A 24,260-nucleotide genomic window follows, 5' to 3' on the forward strand; every position below is an offset into this window, starting at 1 on the left:
ATTTTCAATACCCTACCTCTTATTTCTAATCTGTCTCTCTAGCCCTCATTCTTCTCCTAGCACTTTTTTGCCCAATACCCATATGAATAAGAAAAAAAAAAGAATTGGTTTTGGAGGCAGGAGATCCTTGTTGGAATCTTTCCTCTGTTATTACCACTGCTACCTTGGGCAAAGCAATTAACCCCCTCTGACTCTCAGTTTCTTCATGTGCAAAATGAGAGGCTTAGACTAATCTCTGATATTCTTTTCAGCTGTAAGACTTTTATTGTGTAATGCTTTTAATGCTTCTGTGCTCTCCAGATTATCAAAGAGAATAATGTGTTCTTGAAGGAATGTAAAAGCTTCTAGTAATAAACAGATGAAAAAGAATATGAACAGAAAAGGTGGAAAATATTTATATGTTTGGAGATTGGGAGATAAAAGAAGAGGAAGGAAAAAAGAAAGCTCCCTGACCTCTTATAGATGCAGGTTATTGCTGAGTTATCTGTCATTTCTGAAAAATGATGAAAAACAGGAAAGGTATTATACTAGAAAAGGCAAATCTGTCGTGGTTTTGGGAAAAAGTAACTAGAGATAATGCTTTGTGATATTTGGGCAAAAGGATGACTATAAGTATTGCCTAAATAGCATAAGCTGAAATATAATTTCTTAAAGGAAATGAGGTGATTTGAGCAGAAGAGACAAAAAAGGAAAGATTGAAATGGTAGTTGTAAGAGAGGTGAATTAAATAGCATTGACAAAAACCCAAAGCAATACAGCTTTTTCTCCAACCAATATAATCAGTCTGTAGCCATGCAATGTTCTTTATTTTAGAAGGTTTCTGACAAAGATTCTTAGAATGAAATTCCTATTCCTAGAGAAGGGTAAGATAGGTTATCATTATATCATATTCTCTGTAGTTCTCTATCAAGCATCCCCTTGTAAGAACGACCCCCTTATATATGGAATTGGATATTTGGTGTTATTCAATGACACTTATTTTCTATGATCTGCTTCTCCTACCTCAAGGTAGGCCACAAGGGCCAGGTCTTATGGTCCTTGACTTTGATGGCACTGGTACCCTCAAGTCCAAACTCTTTTATCTCAAGAGAAGAACAATTTGGTAAGAACAATGAAAATGGTGTCAGAAGATGGTTCAGATCCTGTTTGCTATTTGTGGGTACATGGTAAAATTATGTCATCTAGGCTTCAGTTTTCTACTCTTTATAGTAAAGGGATTATACTAGATGATTTCTAATCATCTAGAGTTTTAACATTCTATGATCCTCTAAGTAATTTGCTAGACTCAATGTTAATCAAAGACTTCTGGGATCCCCCAGTTTCCAACCATATGTTGAATGTTCCATGATTGCCCAGTACACTCTTGGAAGATAAGGATATAGGATTCTGAAGATTCCTCCTTAATCTCCAAGCACCTCTTAGTGTTTCTGTTGATGATAGCTTCCCCCTGAATAGAAAAAGAACACAGACATTATGGTTGAAATACTCTGACTGCTCAGTCTTTTTCCTCCCCCACATCCATGTTTTCTACCCCAAAAGGTTGATCTTTCTGTTTGCCTTTATGTAGAAATCCTTTTCAGTTTGGCTAGAAGGAGATCACTGGATATCTTCTAGAGAAATTTCAATAAGATACTGGGGGAAAGAAGGGAAATGAACAGAGAACTGATTACTAGAAAATAGGGTAAGTGGGCTATGTTATTCATTTAAGAAGTTTGTCAGTGAAACAAAAGGGGAGAAAGGGTGGCTATTAGAGATGATAATATGTAAAGATTGAAAAGGAGTCAGGAGAGGTAGTGATTGAAGATATCAGAAGAGAAAATTCTTCTCTTCTGATGCAGGATTCCTCAGAAGTCAGAATAAAATGAGCCTAAGAGCACAGGAGAAGCCAGCTTTAGATTTTTGAAAGTCTATCTCTTTCTCTAAGAATGCACAGGGAAATGAATAAAGATAGATTATATCAGAGTTGGATCTGAACATGCTTCTTTAAGGATTATAGATAGATCTTGGGTCAGTAATCTCTTTCCTTTCTCTACTTTACCCCCAGATTCTTTAAAACATGGCTAGAACAGGGGTGAGAGGGAAAGATACTGTCAGGATCATTTGCTTCTGAGTGTTTCTTTAATTTGCTAATCCAGATGAAATCTCTTCTTCCTTTTATATTTAGCTTGGTAGGATTCTCCCTCAAAAATATTTCTTCTCATCGTTCCCTTCTTCCTATTTCCCCCCAAATCCTTTCTCAGATTTTAATTACAATAACTGGCTTTAAATATATCTTTAATGTTTGCAAAGTGATTTGCATACATTATTTTCACTTGAGCTTTACAATGACCTTGTGAGGTAAATATTGTCTCCGTATCCACATTTTACAGAAAGAAAACAGATTCAGAAGAGCTAGGTGACCTGTTCATGGCTATATAACTAATGCATATATATATTAAAGCAAATTTTGCCAAATGTTCCTGACTTCAAGTCTAGCAAGTCCATTTGCTGACAATCTCATTGTCTTCATTGAAAGATCATCTGGGGGTGTGGTTTATAGACAATGATTTTGTAATCACAAGACCTGAGTTCAAATCTTGATTCTGCCCCTTTTGAGCAGTGTGTTCTTGGATTAGTGACATCTTTGAGCCTCAGCTTCCATATTTGCAAAATGGAGACAACAATAGTTTCTCTACTGTTCTCACAGGCTTACTGTGAAGGAAATACTTTGTAAACCTGAAAGCATTTATATTTTTATATATAAGCTACAATTGACACTTTGTGACTTAGATTGTTGTCTTCTGATTGAGCTCTCAATGCATATTTTTTGTCAACAGCACTAAAATCTTTCTAGAACATCACTTTCCAAATGTTTCTTCTGTGATCAGAAACTGCCAATGCCTTGGATGGTGTTATCACACTAAGTCTAAACTCCTAACCCTGATGTTCACAAAAATGAATCTGGAAAATAAAAAAACTAAATTGTTGATACTCACCTGTTTAAAATCCCAAAATATGTTCATCCCTTGTTCGGCTCCATCAGAGCATGGTACTGATTTTGCCCTTTCCCCTTCTCCAGGGTCCACCAGGCATAGGAAATATGCACGCCATTTATCATATATCTTCCCCAAATACAGTTGTCCAGTCAGAGAATAGAATAAGATCTAAATAAGACCAGAGGAATCTGTCAGTGTTAGAGTTATCAATGACACAATTCCACCAGACAAAGCCAACAAACTGTTCTCTCTCAGAACTCTAATTCTATTTTTCTCCCTCCGTTGGGTCAAAATCACTAAATACCAGTATGAGTTGAGATTTCCTAAATGTGCAGAAAATAAACAAAGGAATTTAGCTACACTGAGACATGCTGCAAAAGTCCTATTCTACTTTCTCAATGTGGCTTGAATGAGTTCTTAAAGGCTATGACAACAGAACACAAACTTTAGAAGAGTCCATCACAATTTTATGTATAGTCCCAGAAAGACAGTCCTATAGTCTGAGAATCACTGTATTCTACTATGGAGAAGCAACTCCCTGATAGGCTTATTACTGAGTGGTAAATTCTTTGGCCCTGGCAGTCCATGAAACAAAGAAAAAATATAAAACAATTATATCTGGAGCTCATTTCCCCTTTATAATCATAGTATCATAGTGATAGAAAAGGGGCACAGTTTTTTAGACCCTTTATAAACATTAATTAAGATATGCAAGAATCGTACATATTTCAGAAGTCTCCAGACAATATGTCATGAATATTTTTTTTTCAAAAAGAAAGTCAGAGAACAAATGGAAATAGTAAGCCATGAAATATTATGCTAAAATTGAGTTTTTCTATCTTTAATTGATATATATTTTGTGTTATTTTTTAACAAAGCATTCATGTTTTTCTATCTCAAAGAATTATAATTTTAAGATTGATAGCTTTTTTTAGTAGAAGTTGCAACCGTTCTTCAAATTTTACTGTTTTTTTATTTTATTCTAATAATTTCTTTTTGAACTACTATATTTCTGTATTGTTTCTGCCATTATCTTTTTCAGAGCATCTACTGCCTTGCTAAAATTCTCCACTTTCTGTTTTAAGTCATAAATTTATTTCTTAAAATCTTCTTTAAGGACTTCAAGTTCAAGTTCATTTTTCCTTTTTAAATTTTTCAAGTACTTTCAGTTTTATTATACTTTGTTTTAGGATCAGACTTTTGATTTCATAGGTATAAGGAACTCCTGTTGAGGAAATATGCCTTTTACTAATGCAAATTGATATCTGCAATGAAACTTAACAAGTTTCCTAAGCACTGGAAGATAAACCAATTCCTTCAAAATCACATTGCCAGCTTATGTTAGACATAGTGCTTAAGCTCAGGTCTTCAGTCTAAGGTTGCCATTCTTTCTGCCAAACTCCTGGCCTGCCTGCTATTCTTCCTGTCTCATTTCTGGGGATACAGTTGTATTTGCTGTAGTGGTTTTCCCTTCTGGAGATTTCTTCTCTGATTTTTAAAAATCATGGTATTTCTTCATTTTTTCAGGGAAGGTGAGATAGGATAGTTATTTGATCAGATTTATGGATAACAGATAATTTTTCTTCAGGGCTTTTTGTTTCCTTTTCTCTTTTCCTTTTCTTTCCTTTTCTCTTTTTTTGTTGTTTCTTTCCTTTATTTGGAACAACTCAGTCAGCCATCTTCCTGAATCTCTAAAACTGACTACAACTTAATTAACCATAGAGGATGTCCCAAAAGTCTTGGTGATTTTTTAAAAAAGTAGTTTAAAATGACACTAAGATTTTTGGGACACCCTGTGTATTTAAATATTGATTATCAATGTGGGAGTCATTTCAGAATCAATTGTTTTTGTGTAGTCAAGCCATCAACATGTTAAAGTGACAGACTGAAATGCTTCCTCAGACATTTACTGGATGTCCTGTCAAGGACAAGTTACTTGGAAGGCCCTCAGTTCCTTTATCTGCTAAATGGAAACAAATAATGCCTATGATATGTAATTTGTTTTGTTCATAGGACTGTAAGTTTAGAGCTAGAAGTTATACTTTGTAAATCTTGAAATGCTGGGTAAATATGATTTTTTAAAATGATAGCTTCAATTTTGTTTACCAACAAGAAAATAAAACTCAAGATAAGTAACAAATTAGAAAAATCTAACTTATCTATCCTTAATGAATCCTCTTCTGCTGGAAAAATTCTATCTCAGCCCCTCAGATGCAATTTCCCCATCTATCTGATCTATTGCCAAATCTCTTGATTTTTTTCTTCTACATTTCTTATATCCATGCCCTGTTCATAACCTGGAATATTGCACTTACTGTTTAATTGTTATCTTTGCTTCTAGATTCAGCATAACTGTCTACTCTCAGTATAACTGATCAATAGATTGAAAATATATGAAAGTATATGTAAAGTACAACTTCCATTTCTGCAAAAGATATATTTTCTCTTATCTGTCCTTTCAAGTTTTATGCTTGCTCTTTACAATTTTACATTGATTTTTGATTTTTACAGCCATTCTTTCCATTTGCATTAGTAGTCATTATTTATATTATTTTCTTGGCTCTGCTTAAATGAAATCAACACTCCAAATTATTTTTCATAGCCCACTAAAGTAATTTTCTAAAATGCAAAGGGAGCTGCTATTATTTTAACACCATCAGATTTGTACTTTAGAAAAATACATCCCTTTTATTAATTTCTATTTTTGTGTTTTATAATGTACATAATTACTAGTATAGTAGTTTGTTGAAAAAAATTTATTGAGTCATGCCCAGCTTTCCATGATTCCATGGATCGTAACATACCAATACTATCCATTGTTCAACAGGTAACTCATATCCTGTTGGTTTCTCTAATCTAGCCTTTGAATCACTCTCCTACTTATGCCTCTTTTCCATTTTTTTTTTTTTACTCTACTATGACTGTTTCCTGAGTAGAACTGGGAGGAGACATTATGTAGGAATTAGTTTCTCCCTGTATATTTTCTCTTAGTTTCCCAATCTCCTAGCTCTTCCTCTATGAAAATGAGAATAAAGGTTACAAGAGGTAATAGTAGATCAGTCTTTGTCTTATAAGAATACATCTACTAATGAAGATACCTGTGATTCATATCCAAAGCAAGGATACAAGAGTGGACTGGCTTCATTGGGAGATCCTTGGTCAACACACAGGTTCTCATTCAAGGAATTTTTCAGCTATCAGAGCAAAACACACAGCACATCTTGTTAAAAAAAAGACTGAGAAAGGAAAAGAGATGAATTTTGCCCAAGGTTTATCTTCTTATACTGGTAAATATAATTTTAGTGTCAGCTAAAAAATAAAGAAATTTAGTGTCCTGGGTAGCAATTATTTAATTGTATGTGGAAACTGCATGGTGATGCTGCTAAGGATTCCCTATATTCTGGTAAGACAATCCTTTTCCAAGCTCTAGACCCATATGGGGAGATATGAGTGTTTAAGGTCATATAGGTGAAATGAATAACCTGGTTAGATGAGATGCCTGTGGGTAGAGAGAGGAAAGGGAGGGGAATTTTTTAAAAAGCAAAGAGATCAGGTGAGAGAAAGGACACTTGGGAAATGGAGCAAGAAGGAAATAAAACTTAAGGGAGCATAATGGAAAAGGGCTCTGGGATCACTTCCCATGTTCAGAATAGAATCCTGGCCAGAAAGAATTTCAGGTACAGCAGGGATAAGTTGTGGATATCCCTTGCACGTACAACACTATGGGACCACAGAGCCTACTTTCTTGTCATGGCAACAATGAATTTGGTACATACCATTCCATAGGCAACAATGTTGGGGATAGGATTCAGAGATGGGTAAACATTTTTGAGATACCAGTCAAAACTTCTGCATTTAAGTTTCTTTCGAAGCTTTTTTCTGTAAGACACATCTCCATAATCGATTCCATGGTTCTGGAAAAAAGCCAAGTTTTCTTTCAGATTCACAAATCTCATAATCTGTTATATCCTCGGCTAGTGCCAGGTCAGATCACTTGATAAGGCAACTGAGTACGCGTTTAATGCCTTCTGGGTTATCTTTACATTTTGCAAATTTTCTGGGAGAGGCAGATTAATAGACTTGCCTTTAACCCTGGGATCTTTATACAATTTATCATAGTGAACATGGATCATGACTGGAGATCATTCTATTCTTCTCTAAACTCTACAGTTACTCCACTGAAGACAAAGACTGTTTCCTCTCAGGTCACAGAGAAAAAAAATGAGGTAAATTAGGTAAGATTAAAGTCTATAGTGTCCAAACTCTTTTAAAAAAAATCTTAAGATATTTATCCAGCAATATTATCAAGTCAAATTCAATTTGTCTGTTATATCACAAAGAGGCAAAACAGAATGTCTCTATAGAGGGAGCAGCTGAAGAAAATTGGGTAGTCCAGTGCATAGAACACTGGGCCTAAAGTCATGAAGACCCAAGTTCAAATCCTATTTTAGATATTACTAACTGTTTGATTCTGGACAAGTAATTTAACTTCATATGCCTTAGTTTCCTCAACTGCTAAATTGGGATAATAACATCACTTATCTCTTAGGATTATTGTGAGGATAAAATGGCATTCTATTTGTAAAGCACTTGTTCATTTATACAGAACCAGTATATAATAAATGCTATTTAAAGGCTAGCTATTACTATAGGGTAAAAGCAAAAGGTTTCTTGGGTAAAGGGAATTCCACCTTCATATTGTCCTATTGCAAGCTAATTTTTTTTTTAAAAAAAGAGCTGAATTCTCACATTCAAATCACAGTAAATTAGTAATTGCTCAGTATAGCTAAAGATTCCTTTCCTGTTTAATACCTTGGAATCATTAGCAATGCTCAGCTCCTTCCAGATCCTATATCATGGTTATTCTCCCCATCTCAACCACCACTAAACACATGCTAACCTATCACATGGTTCCTATCTAATTCCTTTATTTTTAATCATATTCATTTCCAGGTTCTGTTTTCCCCATTTATTTCCCTGTCACCCCTTTTATCCAGGGATCTGTATCCCCTAGTGTCTTGCAAGTTATTTTTCTCTCCAAAGAAACCTTAGCAAGCAGATTTCTACATGTGGTATTCATACCCAAACACAGGGTTACTAGTGTTAGTAACAACTTCAGATACAAGTTCTGCTCCCATGATATATTTTTTGACCTAAGTTTGTTACCATGAGAAAAATGTGACTGGATTAAAACCATCATTGCCAAATGGCTTGTCCATGGCTCTTTGTACCATGCTCAGAACAAAGAATCCTTGATTTCTTCCATGAGATTGAATAATGGTTGGGGAAAGGGAGACAATAATAGTGGAAGGAGTTTGTCTAGTAACCTTCTGGTTGGTTTTGCATCTCCCCTCTTGTCTTTTTATTCCCATATCTTTTTCTGCTTTTCTTGTCTAGCTAAACTCATTGACAAATTACCTCCAGAGGCAGATTCCAAGAGAAGTAGACCATGTATTTGTATTCATCCATCCAGACTTCAGCTACCCGAAGAGCATTGCGTTTCATAGCTAACCTCAGATTTGAGGCATAGGGCTTAAAGGCCCTCTCTAGGTGAGCAATCCGAGAACAGGGTAAGACTTCAATCTTCCCCCCACACTGCCACACCTACATCCAAGAGAAACCACATGTGCACAATGAGGCTAGCAAATTCCATTTAATTGACTTACAGGATACAGCTTAGCCCCAGTTTTGAAAAATGTAAATTTAGATATCCCACTTCCACCTTCTACAAAGCTATTTGCATTATTCATAAAGTTTCTGAAATCCTAGCTTTTCCACAAAATTTCCTCTCCATGTTGTTTCCCCTCTGTGCTCTGAGGAAAAATACATGAGAAAAGAGTTATAGCTAAGATTTTCTCCCATAGTGCAAAGATTGGGAGCCTGGTGGGATAAAAGGAAAGAGTATTTCCTTGATGCCATGGACTTCTGGTTCACTATCCCTGTGGATAGGGGGACCTCCACTATGCTCCCATAACACTATTCCCCCCGCCTCCCATATGCAAAGTCCTCTGCCTATGATTCATTTCTTCTTCTGGAGATCATCAGCCCTTACCAGTCAGTCAATAAACATTTATTAAGTGCCTATTACGTACCAGACTCTATGTAAGCACTGGACTATTTGTACCAGAATTTGATAAAGGAGCTTCTGCTTTGAATTTGCCCCAAATGCAAAAATTCCTAGGTTTTATCCTTGATCTGCAAAGGAAGCTAAATCATAGAGAACTGTCCAACAACTTTAATTGGTTTCAACTCCACCACCTTCATCACACCTCTCAACAGGATAAAATTATCACCAGGAAATTCATCATTGAGGTTCCTTCAGTTTTACTATGTATATATCTTCAGTACCCCCAATTGCTTCTTCCTCTCTGAAAAGTGGACTAAAAGGTAGAATGTAAAACTCTACCCAAAGCCTCCCTATATTGAGGGCTAAGAACATCTCATATCTATCACCATCATCATTCCAGGTTCTCTCCAGATCTATAACTCTTTTCAGCTTTCCCCATTAGATTATAAATTCTTTGAGGAATAGGATAATGCTTAATAAAATGCCTGCCACACAGTAAGTTTACAATAAAGGTTTATTGTGTTGTATTGAAGTCCTCTGAATGCAGAATTCATAGACCATAAAGAAATAGCCCTTTGGCAAGAAAGAAAGAAGTAACTATAGAAAACAGCTCTTCATGTAAATTGAATTGAGACAGGCTCAGAAGTTAAAGGGGAAGGGCAGTTATTACCTAAAATTCAAATTAAATAAGATCATTTTTGTTATTGTTGATTAATCATTTTGGTTACATTCAACTTTTCATGACCCAATTTGGCAAAAATGTTGTTGTTCTTTAGATCCATTTTATTGAGCTTTTATTTATTGTATTATCCTAATCATATCTAAGTCTTATGCTTGTTTAAAAAGCATGGGAAAAAATGTTAAACTGAGAGTCACCAGTTACATGGGACTGTGTTACTACTCAATAAAAGCTTCTTCACTTCCTCACTGAATGTGAGGAACACCTCTTGACATGTAGCCTAGGTCCCATTTACCCCAATTTTCTCTGTTTGATTAGTATGATGTGGTTGTTAGAATAAAGCATGCCTGAGTAAGGCACTTAAATCTCTCTGAGCCTCAGTTTCCTCATCTGTAAAATGGGGTTAATAACATTTCTAGAGTTTACTTTATAGGATTGTTGTAAGACTTAAATAAGATAATGTGTGAAACACTTCACAAACCTGAATCAATATTAGCTATTATTATTATCATCATTTTAAGCAAACTGTTATATTTATGTTTTCTAGTCTCCTATACCTATCTATACCTAGACTCAAGATAATTTGAAGGCAAATATTCAGGAAGTAGTATGAGGGCTATACTTTCAAAAAGAAGAGGCAAAAAAACAAGATAGAAACTTCATCTCTCTCCCTAACATGTGAGGTTATTAGGCAAACCTTCACCCTGCAAAGTCCTATGTGTTTCCTATAGTTCTATCCAGTGTCCTGGCAACATGAGCATTTGAACCATACCCTGGACAGAAGTACCACCTTGCCCAATGATCCCCATCACTTCAACTAGAAAGGAAATAGAACTCTACCCTCAAGGCCAGCTCCACATTCTCTCCCCCGTAGATCATCATCCCAGCATCCAGGGCCCCAATCTTTCCCAAGAACAACCTGTTTGCGGCAAAGATGCCCAGGAGAGAAGGACTCCTGTAAGGAGACATAACAGAGATGTCACTCTTCTACTGAGGAATAAAAAGGGATGGGATTTGGAAAGGGAAGAAGAGAACAGACATGGGAATATAAAAACATGAAAGGTTGGGAAGAAACATTCCTGAATGACCTGAAGAAGCATTCCAGAGATTTTTAAAAATAAAATTTAATTAATTTTTAAAAGAGATGTTAGAAAGGGTGTCACAAATATGATCTGTTACATTCACTTTTTTTGACAAGGTAATTGGGAGTGAGTAACTTGCCCAGGGCCACACAGCTAATAAGTGTTAGATGTTTGAGACTGGATTTGAACCCAGGTCCTCCTGATTCCAGGGCTAGTACTTTATCCACTATATCATCTAGCTGCCTCTTACATTCAATTTCAAAAGAAATCATTGTTATCAATTTTAGTTAAATGTTTTACTCTTTTACAAGAGATCTCTCATGTGAAAATATTTATAATATAAAATAAAATAAATCAATAAAATCTAAACTGGTTTAAAATTTTTCTAAACTTAAAACTTTAATAAATTTTAAAACCTTTTAATAAAAAACTCCATAAAATAACTTAATAAAACTTAAAAAAATAAAAGCATTTAGGTTCTGTTCAAGTCAGAGTAATGAACTTAAAAAAAAAAACTTCTGAAATCCCCTTGTAACCTGAAGAACCAATGGTTTTCTGTTCAGATTGGGCTTGGTATATAAGGTCTCTAATACTAAGGAAATTCTGATGAGAAAGGAAAAAAATGTGTATTGATCATTTCTGCCTCCCATTTTCAAGAATTCAAGTTTTTTAGTGAGGCTTTCCAAGATTTCCAAACTTACTTCACAGGTGCGGTGTCATCTTTCAGGAAAGACCAGTCTATTGGCATATAATCAAAGAGGCACCAGAGTTCCCAGTCAAAACCAATGGGAGCCAATGAATAATGACGTAATTCAAAGGTATCATAAGCAATTCCATCCAATATTGGTGATATAAACACAGTGTGATCTTCTTGGATGCGAGCTAAGATGGGTTCTGCCCTAGAAAGAAAGAGGAGAGAGAGAGAGAGAGGAGAGAGAGAGGAAGAGAAAAGGGAGAGGGAGAGAGATAGATGGAGAGAAAGAGATGTAGGGAGGGAGGAAGAGAGACAGAGAGATAGATAGAGAGACAGAGAGAATATAGAAGTATCAGTGAAGTCCAGAGAAAAGAGAACCAAATACTTTTCACATTCACTTTCACTTTTTCTTTTTCCACCAGTGAGCAGAAAAAAAAAATATACTGGTCACTTCACAACTACACATGTAGGTGGTTCAGCAGCTCCTGGAGCAAAATCAGTAATCTGGGTCAAAAATAAGGTTTGCCTAGAAAGTCTTCTTTGACACTGAGGGGCAGCAATCTCAGGATGAATCTTGCTCCAGAGAATCCCCAGGGATGTATGGTAGTTCCAGGATCATATATAAGAGTGCTGAGCTAATCCTGAGTATTTAGAATTCAGTGTAGAGAAACAGAGTATGGATTATTATTATCCCTATTTAATAGCAAATCCTGGGATAAGAGCAGGAGGAAAGCAAACTTACTGGTGCCAGAGGCAGAGAAAATATTAGGGGCCAGGCCTCCTTCTGCTATGGAAAATATATGGAAGTTATGATCTGGTAAAGATCACTCCTGTACTGGATGAAAAGGTTCATCTATTTTTTTGTCCACATTTTCCAATTGATGTGTCTTGACTACTTGGTTCCCTGTGAACTTTGAATTAAATTTAAGTTGCATTCCTATCTGTAACAGTCTAACTGTACAAATATAAAAACATTTAATATTTTTTAGTTTCGATTTTCTCTTTTTGTAAGACTGTCCTTGAAAACCTCACATTGTCATGGGAAAAGTGCTTTGTAAGCCATAATGTGAGTACATATATACATATACACACACGTGTGTGTGTGTGTGTGTGTGTGTGTGTGTGTGCAGAGCTACTTTACTCCTGTGGACAAGGATTGCCATAAAATATTTCAATTTGAAAGATCCTTAGAGAAAATTTTACCCAACTTTGTTATTTAATAAATTTAAAAAATAATTCCTAGAAAAGTTAAATAATTCCTAAGGCCACAAGGATAGATAGTAGCAGACTTAAGTCTTATATTAAGTCCAGAGTTTTTCCAAAAATACCATGTCGTCTATTTTAGATGATCAAAATCCAAGAAAAAAGGGCTATCTTTTCCTTTGAATTTTCTATTGTCACATTCATTTCTACTCCCTCATTTCCTGGACTCTGAAGGATCCAACAATTTGTTGCCTTTTTTCCTTGGTGGAGACTTACCATCCAGTGGTCACTTCCACATGAGCATCCAAGATGACAACCACATCTGCTGTGGCAGCTTGATAGCCAGACAGGCGGGTCTGAGTAAGCCCTCTCCTCTTGGTATGACGGATTAATTTCAGTAGCCCAGGGTACTTCTTTTTGTAAAGCTGAATCTCTTTATTCATATTTCTTTTGAGCTCCTCTGCCAACAAAGCACATGTTTTGCTGAATTTCTGGGACTAATATTGGATGCGACATCGAAATTCCACATTATCAAGTGGCTTTAGATAGAATTCCTAGAATGCAGAAGTTACATATCTATGGTACTAAACTATTAGGCAGTTTCTACTATCCCACCATGTCTACCCAGACAAAGAGACCACAGTGTTATTGTACTCCAGGGTAATTTACTCTCTTATTATTTAGTTTTCTGGCCTTGAATGTATCTAGATGGGTTTAAATAGCATTATATTCCCCTGCCAAAAGGTTCTCATTCCTTCTGTCTTCAAAGGGAGAGAGATATGTCTCAATAGGCTATTATGGATTTAGGACTGATTATGAGTTGATTTCAGACACTGGAATCAGGATACTAGATAAAATTTAATGGCCCCTATCAGACTCAAATTCAAATAATGCAAATACTGGTAAATCAATTCAGAGCAAGTTTTGATTTCCCTAATCTCAGGTTCCTTATTTGTACAACTGGGAAAATAATAACACCCACCTCACAGAGTTATTGTAAGGGGTAAGATGATATCATATACATAAAAACTTGGCAAAATTAAAAGTACTCAGGGCAGCTAGGTGGCGAAGTGGATAGAGCACCAGCCCTGAAGTTAGGAGGACCTGAATTCAAATCTGACCTCAGACACTTAGTACTTCCTAGTTGTGTGACCCTGGGAAAGTCACTTAACCCCAATTGCCTCAGGAAAAAAATAATAAAGTACTCTATTATTATTATTATTATTAACTATGGCAGATGAAACATGAAGTAACCAAAGAAACAAAGATTTGAGCTTCTAAGAATATCAAGCAATGTACATCAATTTCATAACAAACTGGGAATAGGCCTCCTCAGCTTGGCACTGATCCACAAATACAGGCACAAATAGATTTTTATTAAAATCTATAAATCTAATAAAATTATTTATTAAAATAGATTTTATTATTAAAAGCAAATAATTAACAGACTGTAAACTAGAATACAAGTTTGTTGTTATTAACTTACTTCAGTTTTGTTTGATTTTTTGTGACCTCATGTGGAAATTTCTTGGCAAAGATACTAGAATGGTTTGCTATTTTCTTCTCCAGCTCATTTTACAGATGAGGAAACTGAGACAAACTGAGTTAAATGACTTATTCAGCTAATAAGTGTCTGAGGCCAGATTTGAGCTCAGGAAGATGAATCTTCCTGACTTCAGGCCTGGTGCTCTATTTGTTGCATCACCTAGCTGCCGGTAAAATTAAGATATCTGATTTCTAATTGGAGGAAAGATGAGCTTTCCAAATTTCGGGAAATGGGAGTGAGGTGGGAAAGTGAGCTGGTGAATTCTCCCTAATGAGAAACAGGATATTATTTAATTCCCACAATTAGCAAGCGGGGATGTTTACAAGAAAATGTGACATATCTCCAAATGGAGTCAGTTTTACAAGATGGAGTCAGTTTCTTCATACAATTCTCTCAGTTTTTATTCCTCACCCTCTTTTATTCATGAGAGTAGGAGGCCCAGCCCTCTCCCCCATGGATCATTTCTTTATAAAATTTATAAATTTATAAACCAAATTTATAAGGTTTTTAATGTGCTCATGTTTACCATCAAGATTATATATATACCAATTAAATGAATGTTACAAAATATTATTGTTCTTTAAGAAATGATCAGCAGGATGATTTCAGAAAGGTCTGGAGAACTTACATGAACTGATGCTAAGTGAAGTGACCAGAACCAGGAGAATATTGTACACAGCAACATCAATATTATACGATGATCAATTCTGATGGATATGGCTCTCTTCAACAGGAAAGTTCCAATGATCTTGTGATGAAGACAGCCCTCTCTGCACCCAGAGAGAGGGCTGTGGGGACTGAGTATGGATAACAATGCAGTATTTTCACTTTTTTTTATTGTTGTTTGCTTGCTTTTTTTCTTTCTCATTTTTTTCTTTTTGATCTAATTTTTCTTGTACAGTATGATAATTGTGGAAATATGTACAGAAGAACTGCATGTGTTTAACATATATTGGATTACTTGCTCTCTAAAGGAAGAGATGGGAGGAAGGGAAGGAGAAAAAAGTTTGGAATATAAGGTTTTGCAAGGGTAAATGTTGAAAACTATGTATATATTTTGAAAATAAAAAGTTTTAAAAATAAAAATTAAACATATACATATATATATATATATATATATATATATATAAGATTATATACAAAGAAAAGACTAATGGGAAACATCTTGCATAGCTTAGTGCAATAGCTAACTGAGGTCAAGAACAAACCTTTTTTAATAAATTCTGTAGGTAAATTAAGTCAGGCTCAGATGAAACTTAGAGCTCACAATAGACTAATTTTTAAAGGGGAAATTTACATGTCACCAAGAAAATTTAATAAATATAAACATCATGAAACAAAAAAAAAATACAACAATTATCAACTTTAACATCAAGCCTCCTTGTAACCCAGTAACCCACTCCTAATGTTCATTTAATCATTTCATCTTAAGTCCCAGATGTCCCCTGTAATCAGTCATCTGGTCTCTGGAAATATCTTTATTTTGAACATTCTGAAAAGGTCTCATTCTTAGGACAGTTCTGAAGGGAGCTCAATTTCTCAGGTTCTAAATCACTTACAGAGATTCCTAGATAATTCTGATGAAATCTGCCAGTAATAAGGCAATACAATTTGGCACAATCTGTTAAATTTGCTCTTCTAAACCTGAAACTACAGAAAACTTAAGTATTTATACACCATTTACTATGGATATATCTTTATCTAAATCCTGTACCTGATAAAAGAACTAAAAAAACCAACCCCCCCCCAAAAAAAAATAAAAAAATCCTCAAGGATCTAACTTGTAAAATCAACCCTTTTGTCTTTTTAAAATGATCAGACAGATATTTTGAAATAGGAAAAATAATTTTCTTTACAATTATCAAAGCAGTTTTATGTATAAAATCTTTAATCCACTTTGAGAATTTATTAAAACATAATCAAGCCTGGCTTTTCATACTAGATGCATTAGAAGTCAATCATATACATTAAGTACATAATTCTTAGGGAAAAGAGTCTGATCCTTGTGCTTTCTTAAAATTTATTATTCCATTTAATTAGAAAACTTATCTTACATCTTTGTTTTTTCTGGTTTGTCTAATTCCCTCCCTTTGGAGGATATCATCTCTATATTATAATTTGATCACAAATACAGATTAAAATTGTAAGAGTTTTTCATGCTTGCATCCTAGTATTGTAACTCAGAGATAATTATGGGAATTGTGTAATCCAAAAAGACTATATATCATAAAACTGACTTCATTTTGAGACTGAAATTTCCTTTTTCTGCAAATAAGCCCCTAATATTTTCTTTGCTTAGAAGCTAGATTATAAAATCTTGTATGCTGGTTTATATCCTATTCATTGTTTGCTTTTATTGCATAAAAATCTGTTTTCTGTTATATTTGGGATCCAGTGTCAAGAAGCCTGGTCTCAATTTGTAATGATTAGCATGCATTGCTAAGTAAATCAATATGTTCAAAGCTCAAACTTTTGCTTCTTCAGTTACTGCAGATTTCACCTATTATACAACATTATAATTATTGTTTTACAAAAGTATATTTACTTCAATAATATAGAGAGAATGAAAATTACAAAGCATTTCCTTTCTTTCCAACACCTGAGAGAATGTTGTTTTATGCCATTGCATTCCTTAGGAAGAGTGGGTTCAAACTTAAAAGCACTTTCTACATAACATTCATACTATTAAGCTCATTTGTGAATTTAGCATAGCTAGTAGATGAATTGCTACAGCTTCTTCTTGACTGCTTTTGATCTATGCTGAGTCAAATAAGTTTGGGGCTTCTTTCCTCATTATCAAGTTTATGGAAAATCCTGACATAAAGTCCACCTTAGCTCCTATTACATTACTTGGCCACTTCTAGGTTTATGGGGTAACAATCTCTCACTTTTTTCTGAAGAGGTGGGAACTAAGGTTTAGCCTCCAGAAGAGGAAAAGGTCTTCAACAACGCTGCTTAAATCCTCAGAGGAATGAAGAAAATGGAACTTTACACCTAGGTGAAAGACAGTCTTGACAGGAGCAATAGCTTTAACATGATTCTCTAGAGGATATCAAGATAGTTCTGGTCTTAATTCTGGTCCCTAGAGGAGGGGATTCACTCTAGGCAATAACTAGCAAGTCTCATTTTTAACATTTATCGGGAACAAAATCAAAATTGTGAAAATAAGAGCTACTTCCTAATTGATAAATGGTTAAGGGAAAGAAATACAAACATAAACTCTTGCAAAAGCTTGTGTTCCAATTTTCCTCCTCTTCCCCCACCCCTCCCCTAGATGGCAGGTAATCCAATATGTGTTCAACATAGTAAAAATATATGTAAATTCAATATATGCATACATATTTATACAATTACCTTACTGCACAAGAAAAATCAAATCAAAAAGGAAAAAATGAGAAAGAAAATAAAATGCAAGCAAACAACAACAAAAAGAGTGAAAACGCTATGTTGTGGTCCACATTCAGTTCCCGCAGTCCTCTCTCTGGGTGCAGACATCTATCTTCATCACAAGATCATTGGAACTGGTCCAAATGGTCTCATCATTGAAAACAGCCACAACCATATGATAATTTTTTAAACAACTGACCTAGAATATATCCAATAAGGTATTTTACAATATCTTCTATTTTTAAAAATTTCTCATAAAGTCATTAGCTTGCATTTACTCAATTATAATTTTAAGGAATTATTTTCTTCAGTGAGCTTTTGTACCCCCTTTTCCATCTGTCCTATTTTGTTTTCTTCAGTGGATCTTTTTTTTTTTAACCATTTGGGCATTTCTGCTTTTTAAAGCATCATTCTCTTTATTGTTTTTTTTTTTGTGTGTGTGTGTGTGTGTATGTGTGTGTGCTTCCTTTACCATTTGACTAAGTCTGTTTTTTATTCTTCAATTATTTTCTTCACTATTTTTTTGTGTCTCTTTTACCAAGCAATTGACTTCTTTTTCATGATTTCCTTATATCAGTTCATTTCTCTTCCTAATTTTTCCTCTTGATTTTCAAAATCCTTTTTGAGCTCCTTCAAAAGACCTGAGACAAATTCATTCAAAATGACTTTACTATGACCAATTTTGGCCCCAAAGAAGAAGAAATGAGAAATCACTTCCTGTGCTTCCTTTACAGATGTTAACGTTTTCAGTATGTTGTTTAGTTTTGTCCAACTGTGTTTTTTCCTCTTTGTTTTATGCTGTTGTGTAGTTATTTCAGCTGTGTCTGACTTTTCATGACTCCATTTGGATTTTGTTTTGGCAAAGATATTAGATTGGTTTGTCTAGATGAGGAAACTGAGTCAAACGGGGGTAAACAACTTGCTCAGGGTCATATCACTAGTAAGTGTCTGAGGCTCAATTTAAATTCAGATCTTGTTGACTCAAGGCCCAGCATTCTGTTCATTGTGCCATCTAAATTATAGGATGACTTTTCAAGAGAGGAAGAAATGTATCTGATATAAAAATGACAATGTAGTTGATGTAAGAACAAAAGATATTAATAAAAACATATTTTTAAGGGCTATTTGAAAATTTTTATCAACTTTTTACCCTCAATCCATTCTTTTTTCTAGGCCAAATTAGCTTTCCTCATTGGTCATATTTTTCACCTTTTGTTTTTAACCACATGTGAGACTCCTCTCTGGATTCTCTCCATGTTCTCTACATCCCCTGTGTAGACTCAAAAATATTTGTAAATTCCATTGTAAAGTTGTTTCAAATTCTAAACCAGAACCAAGAATCCTTCCCAGCGTTCATGTGAATACCTTAACCAAGCTACTTACCATTTGAACTAAAGTCATCTACCAGGATGAGCTCCTTAAGCAAGTAAGAAGGGGTCTTCTTGATGATACTGGTGATGGCTCTTTGTATAACTGAGAAGGCTTCATTCATGAATGTAAGAATGACACTGAGGGTTGGAAGTTGGTGGGGATATTGCTTCTCAAGACACCTGTAAAAATTATTATTTTTATTAGTTAAAATGTTAAGAGAAATCCTTAAAATTTACCCTTCCAAGCCCCTTGCCTGTAGGCATGACTTTGCAATATTTCAGTTGGACCAGGGTAGCTTCCTACTCAATATCTAAGCCCATTAGGGGACAGAGAAATTATCATTTATTTAAGTGACAATTTTGGAGTTTTTCTATATGTCTAGCTTAAGTACTTCTTGATGCGACAAAATCCTCTTCCATTTGTATTATCTTTATAGGATTTTTTCCTTTACATGTCACTCAGTTCCCACAAATTCTACAAGATCATCCAAACCAAATGCACATTCTTAGTGCATTCTATCCCTACCTCAAAATCTATCCCCCCCAAAAAAAATTTGGCTCTCTTTCTCAGCCTCTGCAATCAAAGACACTGCCATGCTTCCATTTCCTAGATTTGAAATCTTAATTTTTGCTCTTTGTCATTATTTTATGTCATATAACTAGTCAATAGATCCAGACTAATTTTTCTCCAATCTGTCGTCTCTATATCCTTTCTGTTCAATCTGAGTGAAGACCTTCATACCTGGGAAGCAACTAGGTGGTTCAAGAGATTATGCTTCAGGTCTGGAGTCCGGAAGACTAATCTTCCTGGCCCAAAATTTGGATTTAGACACTCGCTGTTAGCTATGTGATTCAAGGTAAGTCACTTAATCCTGTTTGTCTCAGTTTCCATATCTGTAAAACGAGCTGAAGAAGGAAATGGCAAACCACTGCAATATCTTTGCCAAGAAAACCCCAAATGGAATCAACAAAGAGTTGTACATGACTGAAAAAAAAATAAATAACAAGTTTTTTCCTGGAGTCCTGCAATGATTGCCTGAGGTCATACATCACTGATCAAAGACCCACTCAAGCTATTCCCTGCTTAGAAGACCATATCTAAAGTCCTTAGCCTGGAAAATGAAGATTTTTATGTCCCTACTTTATTCAAATGTAACTCCTAAAATTCCTTTGAATCAACCTATTCTTGGCCCAACAAGAACACTCTCATTACTTACTGTGTCTGTCCTTGAACCTTTGGCCAAACCAATATATCTGCTGTGAATAGCCCTTCTCTTTCTTTCCTATCACATTTTATCAGATCTAACAAAGATCAAAGAAATCCTTAAGGCTGCCAAGGCCTTACTCAGCTCCCACTCACTCTTCTCCAATTTCCTGCTGCACTTGTGTCTATACAGTGGGACTTGAAGACTTTATCATTGAAAAATTTATCTAGGGCAGCTAGGTGGCACAGTGGCTAGAGCACAGCCCTGAAATTAGGAAGACCTGAGTTCAAATCTGGTTTCAGACACTTAACACTTCCTAGCTGTGTGACCCTGGACAAGTCACTTGACCCCAATTGCCTCAGGGGGGAAAAAAAAGAAAAATCTAGCTAGTATGTTCTCCAACCTTAAGGTTTGGAAACTATTGTACAAAGATTTTGTCCTGACAATGATCCTCAGACATAGACACTATTATTATTCCTATTTTACATATGAAGAAATTTAGGCAATGATTTATTGAACATTATATACCTAGCAAGTGACTAAGGTGGACTTTGAATGAAGGTCTCACTGATCCGGGGTATAATAGTATTGTGATACACTATTTCTATCTTTTGCCATTTTCTATGCTGATCATATTGTATCTGGTATGTGTCTTGTTTCAACAGATTTTTGCAACTCTGTAAAGTTTAGTAATGTTCCTTATGCTTTTTTGATATCCCCCTAAGGACTTATAATTGTTCTGGATAAAAAAGACATTAATCAATTCCTGATAAATTGAATTAAGACAAAGAATATCCTATTGCCAACCTACTTAGTAAAAGCTAGTCTGTTTAGTTAGTTAGAATAGTTAGTCTATTCAAGACTAGAGCAGTTTCTCCTCGCATTTTTCTCTTTGGACTAAATAGCCCCATAACTTTTCCAAAAAGATTTTCCCCTTTACCCTGTCAACTGCAAAGCTTTTCACTCCTTTTCCTTATTTTTGCTCTGCATCCATTTCCCAATAGTTTTTTTTTAATCCCCTCTCTTGTCTACCCTCTTATCTTTTGATTTGTATGATCCTAAGCTTTTTGTGAATAGGAATTAGTTTATTCTTTATATTGCTGCCTGGTACATGCTAGTTGTCTAATAAGTTCTTTTGAATAACTGATTGATGTTATTCTTGAGTGACTTTTCTTTTACCTATGTGACTATTCCTTCTCATCCAAGTTTTAATCCTTTACCTTCCAGCTTCATCCTCCATCCTCTTCTCTTAGAACTTAGAACTCCCTAACATGAAGTTCTCCCTCATTCCCACAAGTTCACTTATCAACTTAATACAGAAAACTCCCAGATCTCTCCTGAAGTAGGCTCCTGCATTTCTTGAAAGGATTTATTAATTTTGAACTAGATGCCATATAGACATAATGTATTTCATAAATGTTTGTTAATTGATGAGTTGTCAAAATTTGTGAGACCACATTAGTGAGTCAAAAGATTTCATTAGTAATATTGAAAAATCAGAATGTCCCTGCTTTTTTGAGGCATATTTTCAGCACTCACTTTTCTGACCTAGTGAAGCATTCTGTTTGTTCTTATAAAAAATTTAGGATTAGGAGAAGATATATTATATATATATAGATATTAAATAATATCTATATAATAATATAGGTATTATAAAATCTGGGTCCTGAGTGGCCTCTGATTATTTTCTTAGTGTTCAGTACCAGCTTTCTCTTCTACAAAATGAGACGGATAAAAGAAACAATCTCTAAATTCTGTTTTGGTTCTCAGATCTCTAAGGATCTATAAATTTTTGTCCAGGTTCCCTTTGCTATGTATTCTAGAATAATTTTGTAACCATTTTGCATCTGTTTCATAAGCTGTGAAATGAAGATAAACTCTATTCAGCCTTCCTGAGTCCATTGTCCAGCCCTTCAAGACCATTCACCATTATTTTTTCTCCTAGTCCTTTCATCCCTTTTAGTACCTTGTCAAAGGTACAACTCTTGCTCCAACAAAATCCCTCTGGATCTCTTAACTTTTTATACTACTTAGCCTCTTGAACCCAATCCCATTGTACCTGGGGCTCCGAATGTCTTTAATAGAGCGATTGAGAGGCAGTCGATCACTCAGGTACACATTGTAGCCAAACTGGGTGAAGAGGTTTTGGGCCTGTATCTGTTCAGATTCAGTCAAGCCTTCACCCCATTGTTGGAAAAGAGCTGAGTCTGGGAAAAGTTTTCTTGATGGCTTGTGCTGGATTTCCTTCTGAGCCCCGCTTCCCTGTGCTAGAGCAGTCTGTTTCCCATCATCTTCCAGTCTTTTTGATGTCTTGATGATAGCCTCTGTCAGCTTCATCTCTTTTTGCATCTTCATGGAATCTTCTGCACATGGGATATGGGGTGATATGAGAGAAAGAGTAGGAAATAAGAGAACTTATACATGTGGCAAGCAATTCTGACATACAGACATTACTATATTTCCAAATTTTTCTGAGGCTCCCAAAAATTCAGGATTAAGTGGTCTGGGTGCCAGAAGCTGTGAAATGGCCCACCCATGCCTTCCTTCTCTGTACAGCACATGTGGTCCAGGAGCATCACTCTCCTGAGGGTAGGATGGTAAACAGGGGTTCCAAGGGTGATCTCTCCCTTCCTGCACTCTAAAGGAAGTTCTAGATTTTAGAGAACTTGTGAACTTGATTGGAGGAAAATTACATTTTTAAATATTTTGTAATTTTTTGTAATTTTGTTTTTATTTTGTATTATTGCATTATTTTGTAATTATGATTTTTATTTCATGTTTTATAAACCATTTTATGTAATCCCTGGGTTAAACAGGTATGAAGTCAGCTAGATGGTGTAATGAATAGAATGCTAGGTTCAAAAAGAACCCAAGAAGTCAGTATTGTTCAGTCATGTCCAATTCTTCATTTGGAATTTTTTTGGCAGAAATACTGGAATGGTTTGACATTTCCTTCTCCAATTTATTTTACAGATGAAGAAATGGAGACAAACAGGATTAAGTAAATTGTCCAGGGTCCAGATTTAAATTTAGGATCTCCTGACTTCAGGGCAAACACTCTGTCCACTGTGACATCTTGAACCCAAGAAGACCTGAGTTCAAATGCTACCTCAGTTTCTTCAACTTTAAAGTGGTGATTACCTCCCAGAGTTGTTGTGAGATAGATGCTTAATAAATGTTTATTTCCTTTCCCTAAAAACCCCTATTCTAGGGCTATAAAATTTTGCCTGTCTTATATCCTATTCTTTCAAAGTTTGTGTAACTATTTAGCTCTGATATGACATACTAACATGGATATGTCTGTATGTTTTTAGAGCTTAATGCTTCCCTTTGTTGTTGGTTAGTCTTTTTCAGACATGCCTTACTCTTCATGATCCCATTTGAAATTTTCTTGGCAAAGATGCTAGAGTGATTGGCCATTTCTTTCTCCAGTTCATTTTACAGATGAGGGAACTGAGGTAGGCAGGGGTAAGTGATTTGCTCAGGATCACCCAGCTGGTAAGTGTCTGAAGCTGTGATTTGAATTCACTCAGGAAGATGAGTCAATTGCAGGCCCAGAACTCCAACCATTGAGCCACCTAACTGCTTTTCTACTGCTATTTCTTATTTTATCTGAAGGTCAATTTAATTCATTTAGAAAAATATTTGTTAAGGACTTAAATATTTGTTAAGGACTTATTTTATGCAGTGTCAGAGACTGGAGATACAAAAGTGAAAAATGAAGCCTTCCTGGCCCTCAAAAAGCTTACCATTTAGTAGGGACATAAGATGTGGGCACAAAGACTCATATTATCAAGAAAGAGAACCTGATATAGCAGGGAATTTTGGATTAAGATTTTAAAAAGACATGGATTCAAATCCTGTCTCTAACACTAACTAGCAATAATATCATTCAAGCAATATCTTTATCTATACAATAGCAATAAAAATACCCATAGTACCTATCTCACAACACAATGAGGATAAATGACGATAATGTGTAAAAAAACCAAAACAAAACAATGCCACAGAACTTCATAAACTTTAAAATGCTGTAGAAATATTAGTCAATT

At 35.2% G+C, this 24,260-nt stretch overlaps 1 protein-coding gene across 1 annotated transcript; it reads right to left on the reverse strand.

Annotated features, from left to right (window-relative positions):
- Window positions 1-799: 799 nt before the first annotated feature.
- LOC100933497 (probable polypeptide N-acetylgalactosaminyltransferase 8) lies at window positions 800-22,563 on the reverse strand. The gene is made up of 10 exons (XM_003771290.2): window positions 22,268-22,563; window positions 19,017-19,183; window positions 12,977-13,160; window positions 11,505-11,702; window positions 10,562-10,676; window positions 8,394-8,579; window positions 6,752-6,889; window positions 6,074-6,169; window positions 2,976-3,143; window positions 800-1,447 (listed from the first exon to the last, which is right to left on the reverse strand). The coding sequence occupies exons 1-10, from the start codon at window positions 22,561-22,563 to the stop codon at window positions 1,292-1,294; spliced, it is 1,704 nt and encodes a 567-aa protein (XP_003771338.1). The 3' UTR covers window positions 800-1,291.
- Between the last annotated feature and the right edge of the window lie 1,697 nt (window positions 22,564-24,260).

The sequence above is a fragment of the Sarcophilus harrisii genome, chromosome 5 (assembly GCF_902635505.1).
Source record: "Sarcophilus harrisii chromosome 5, mSarHar1.11, whole genome shotgun sequence".
NCBI classification, from domain to species: domain Eukaryota; kingdom Metazoa; phylum Chordata; class Mammalia; order Dasyuromorphia; family Dasyuridae; genus Sarcophilus; species Sarcophilus harrisii.

What these genes read in the sequence shown, in the direction of transcription:
- LOC100933497 (XM_003771290.2), bottom strand. Translation starts at nt 22,563, where the DNA reads ATGAAGATGCAAAAAGAGATGAAGCTGACAGAGGCTATCATCAAGACA. An exon ending in ATGTGGAGCTGGCCTTGAGG is followed by an intron (nt 8,580 to 10,561) that starts GTAGAGTTCTAT and finishes TCTTGGATGTAG; the next exon opens with GTGTGGCAGTGTGGGGGGAA. An exon ending in TATTTTGGGATTTTAAACAG is followed by an intron (nt 1,448 to 2,975) that starts GTGAGTATCAAC and finishes TTTTCTATTCAG; the next exon opens with GGGGAAGCTATCATCAACAG.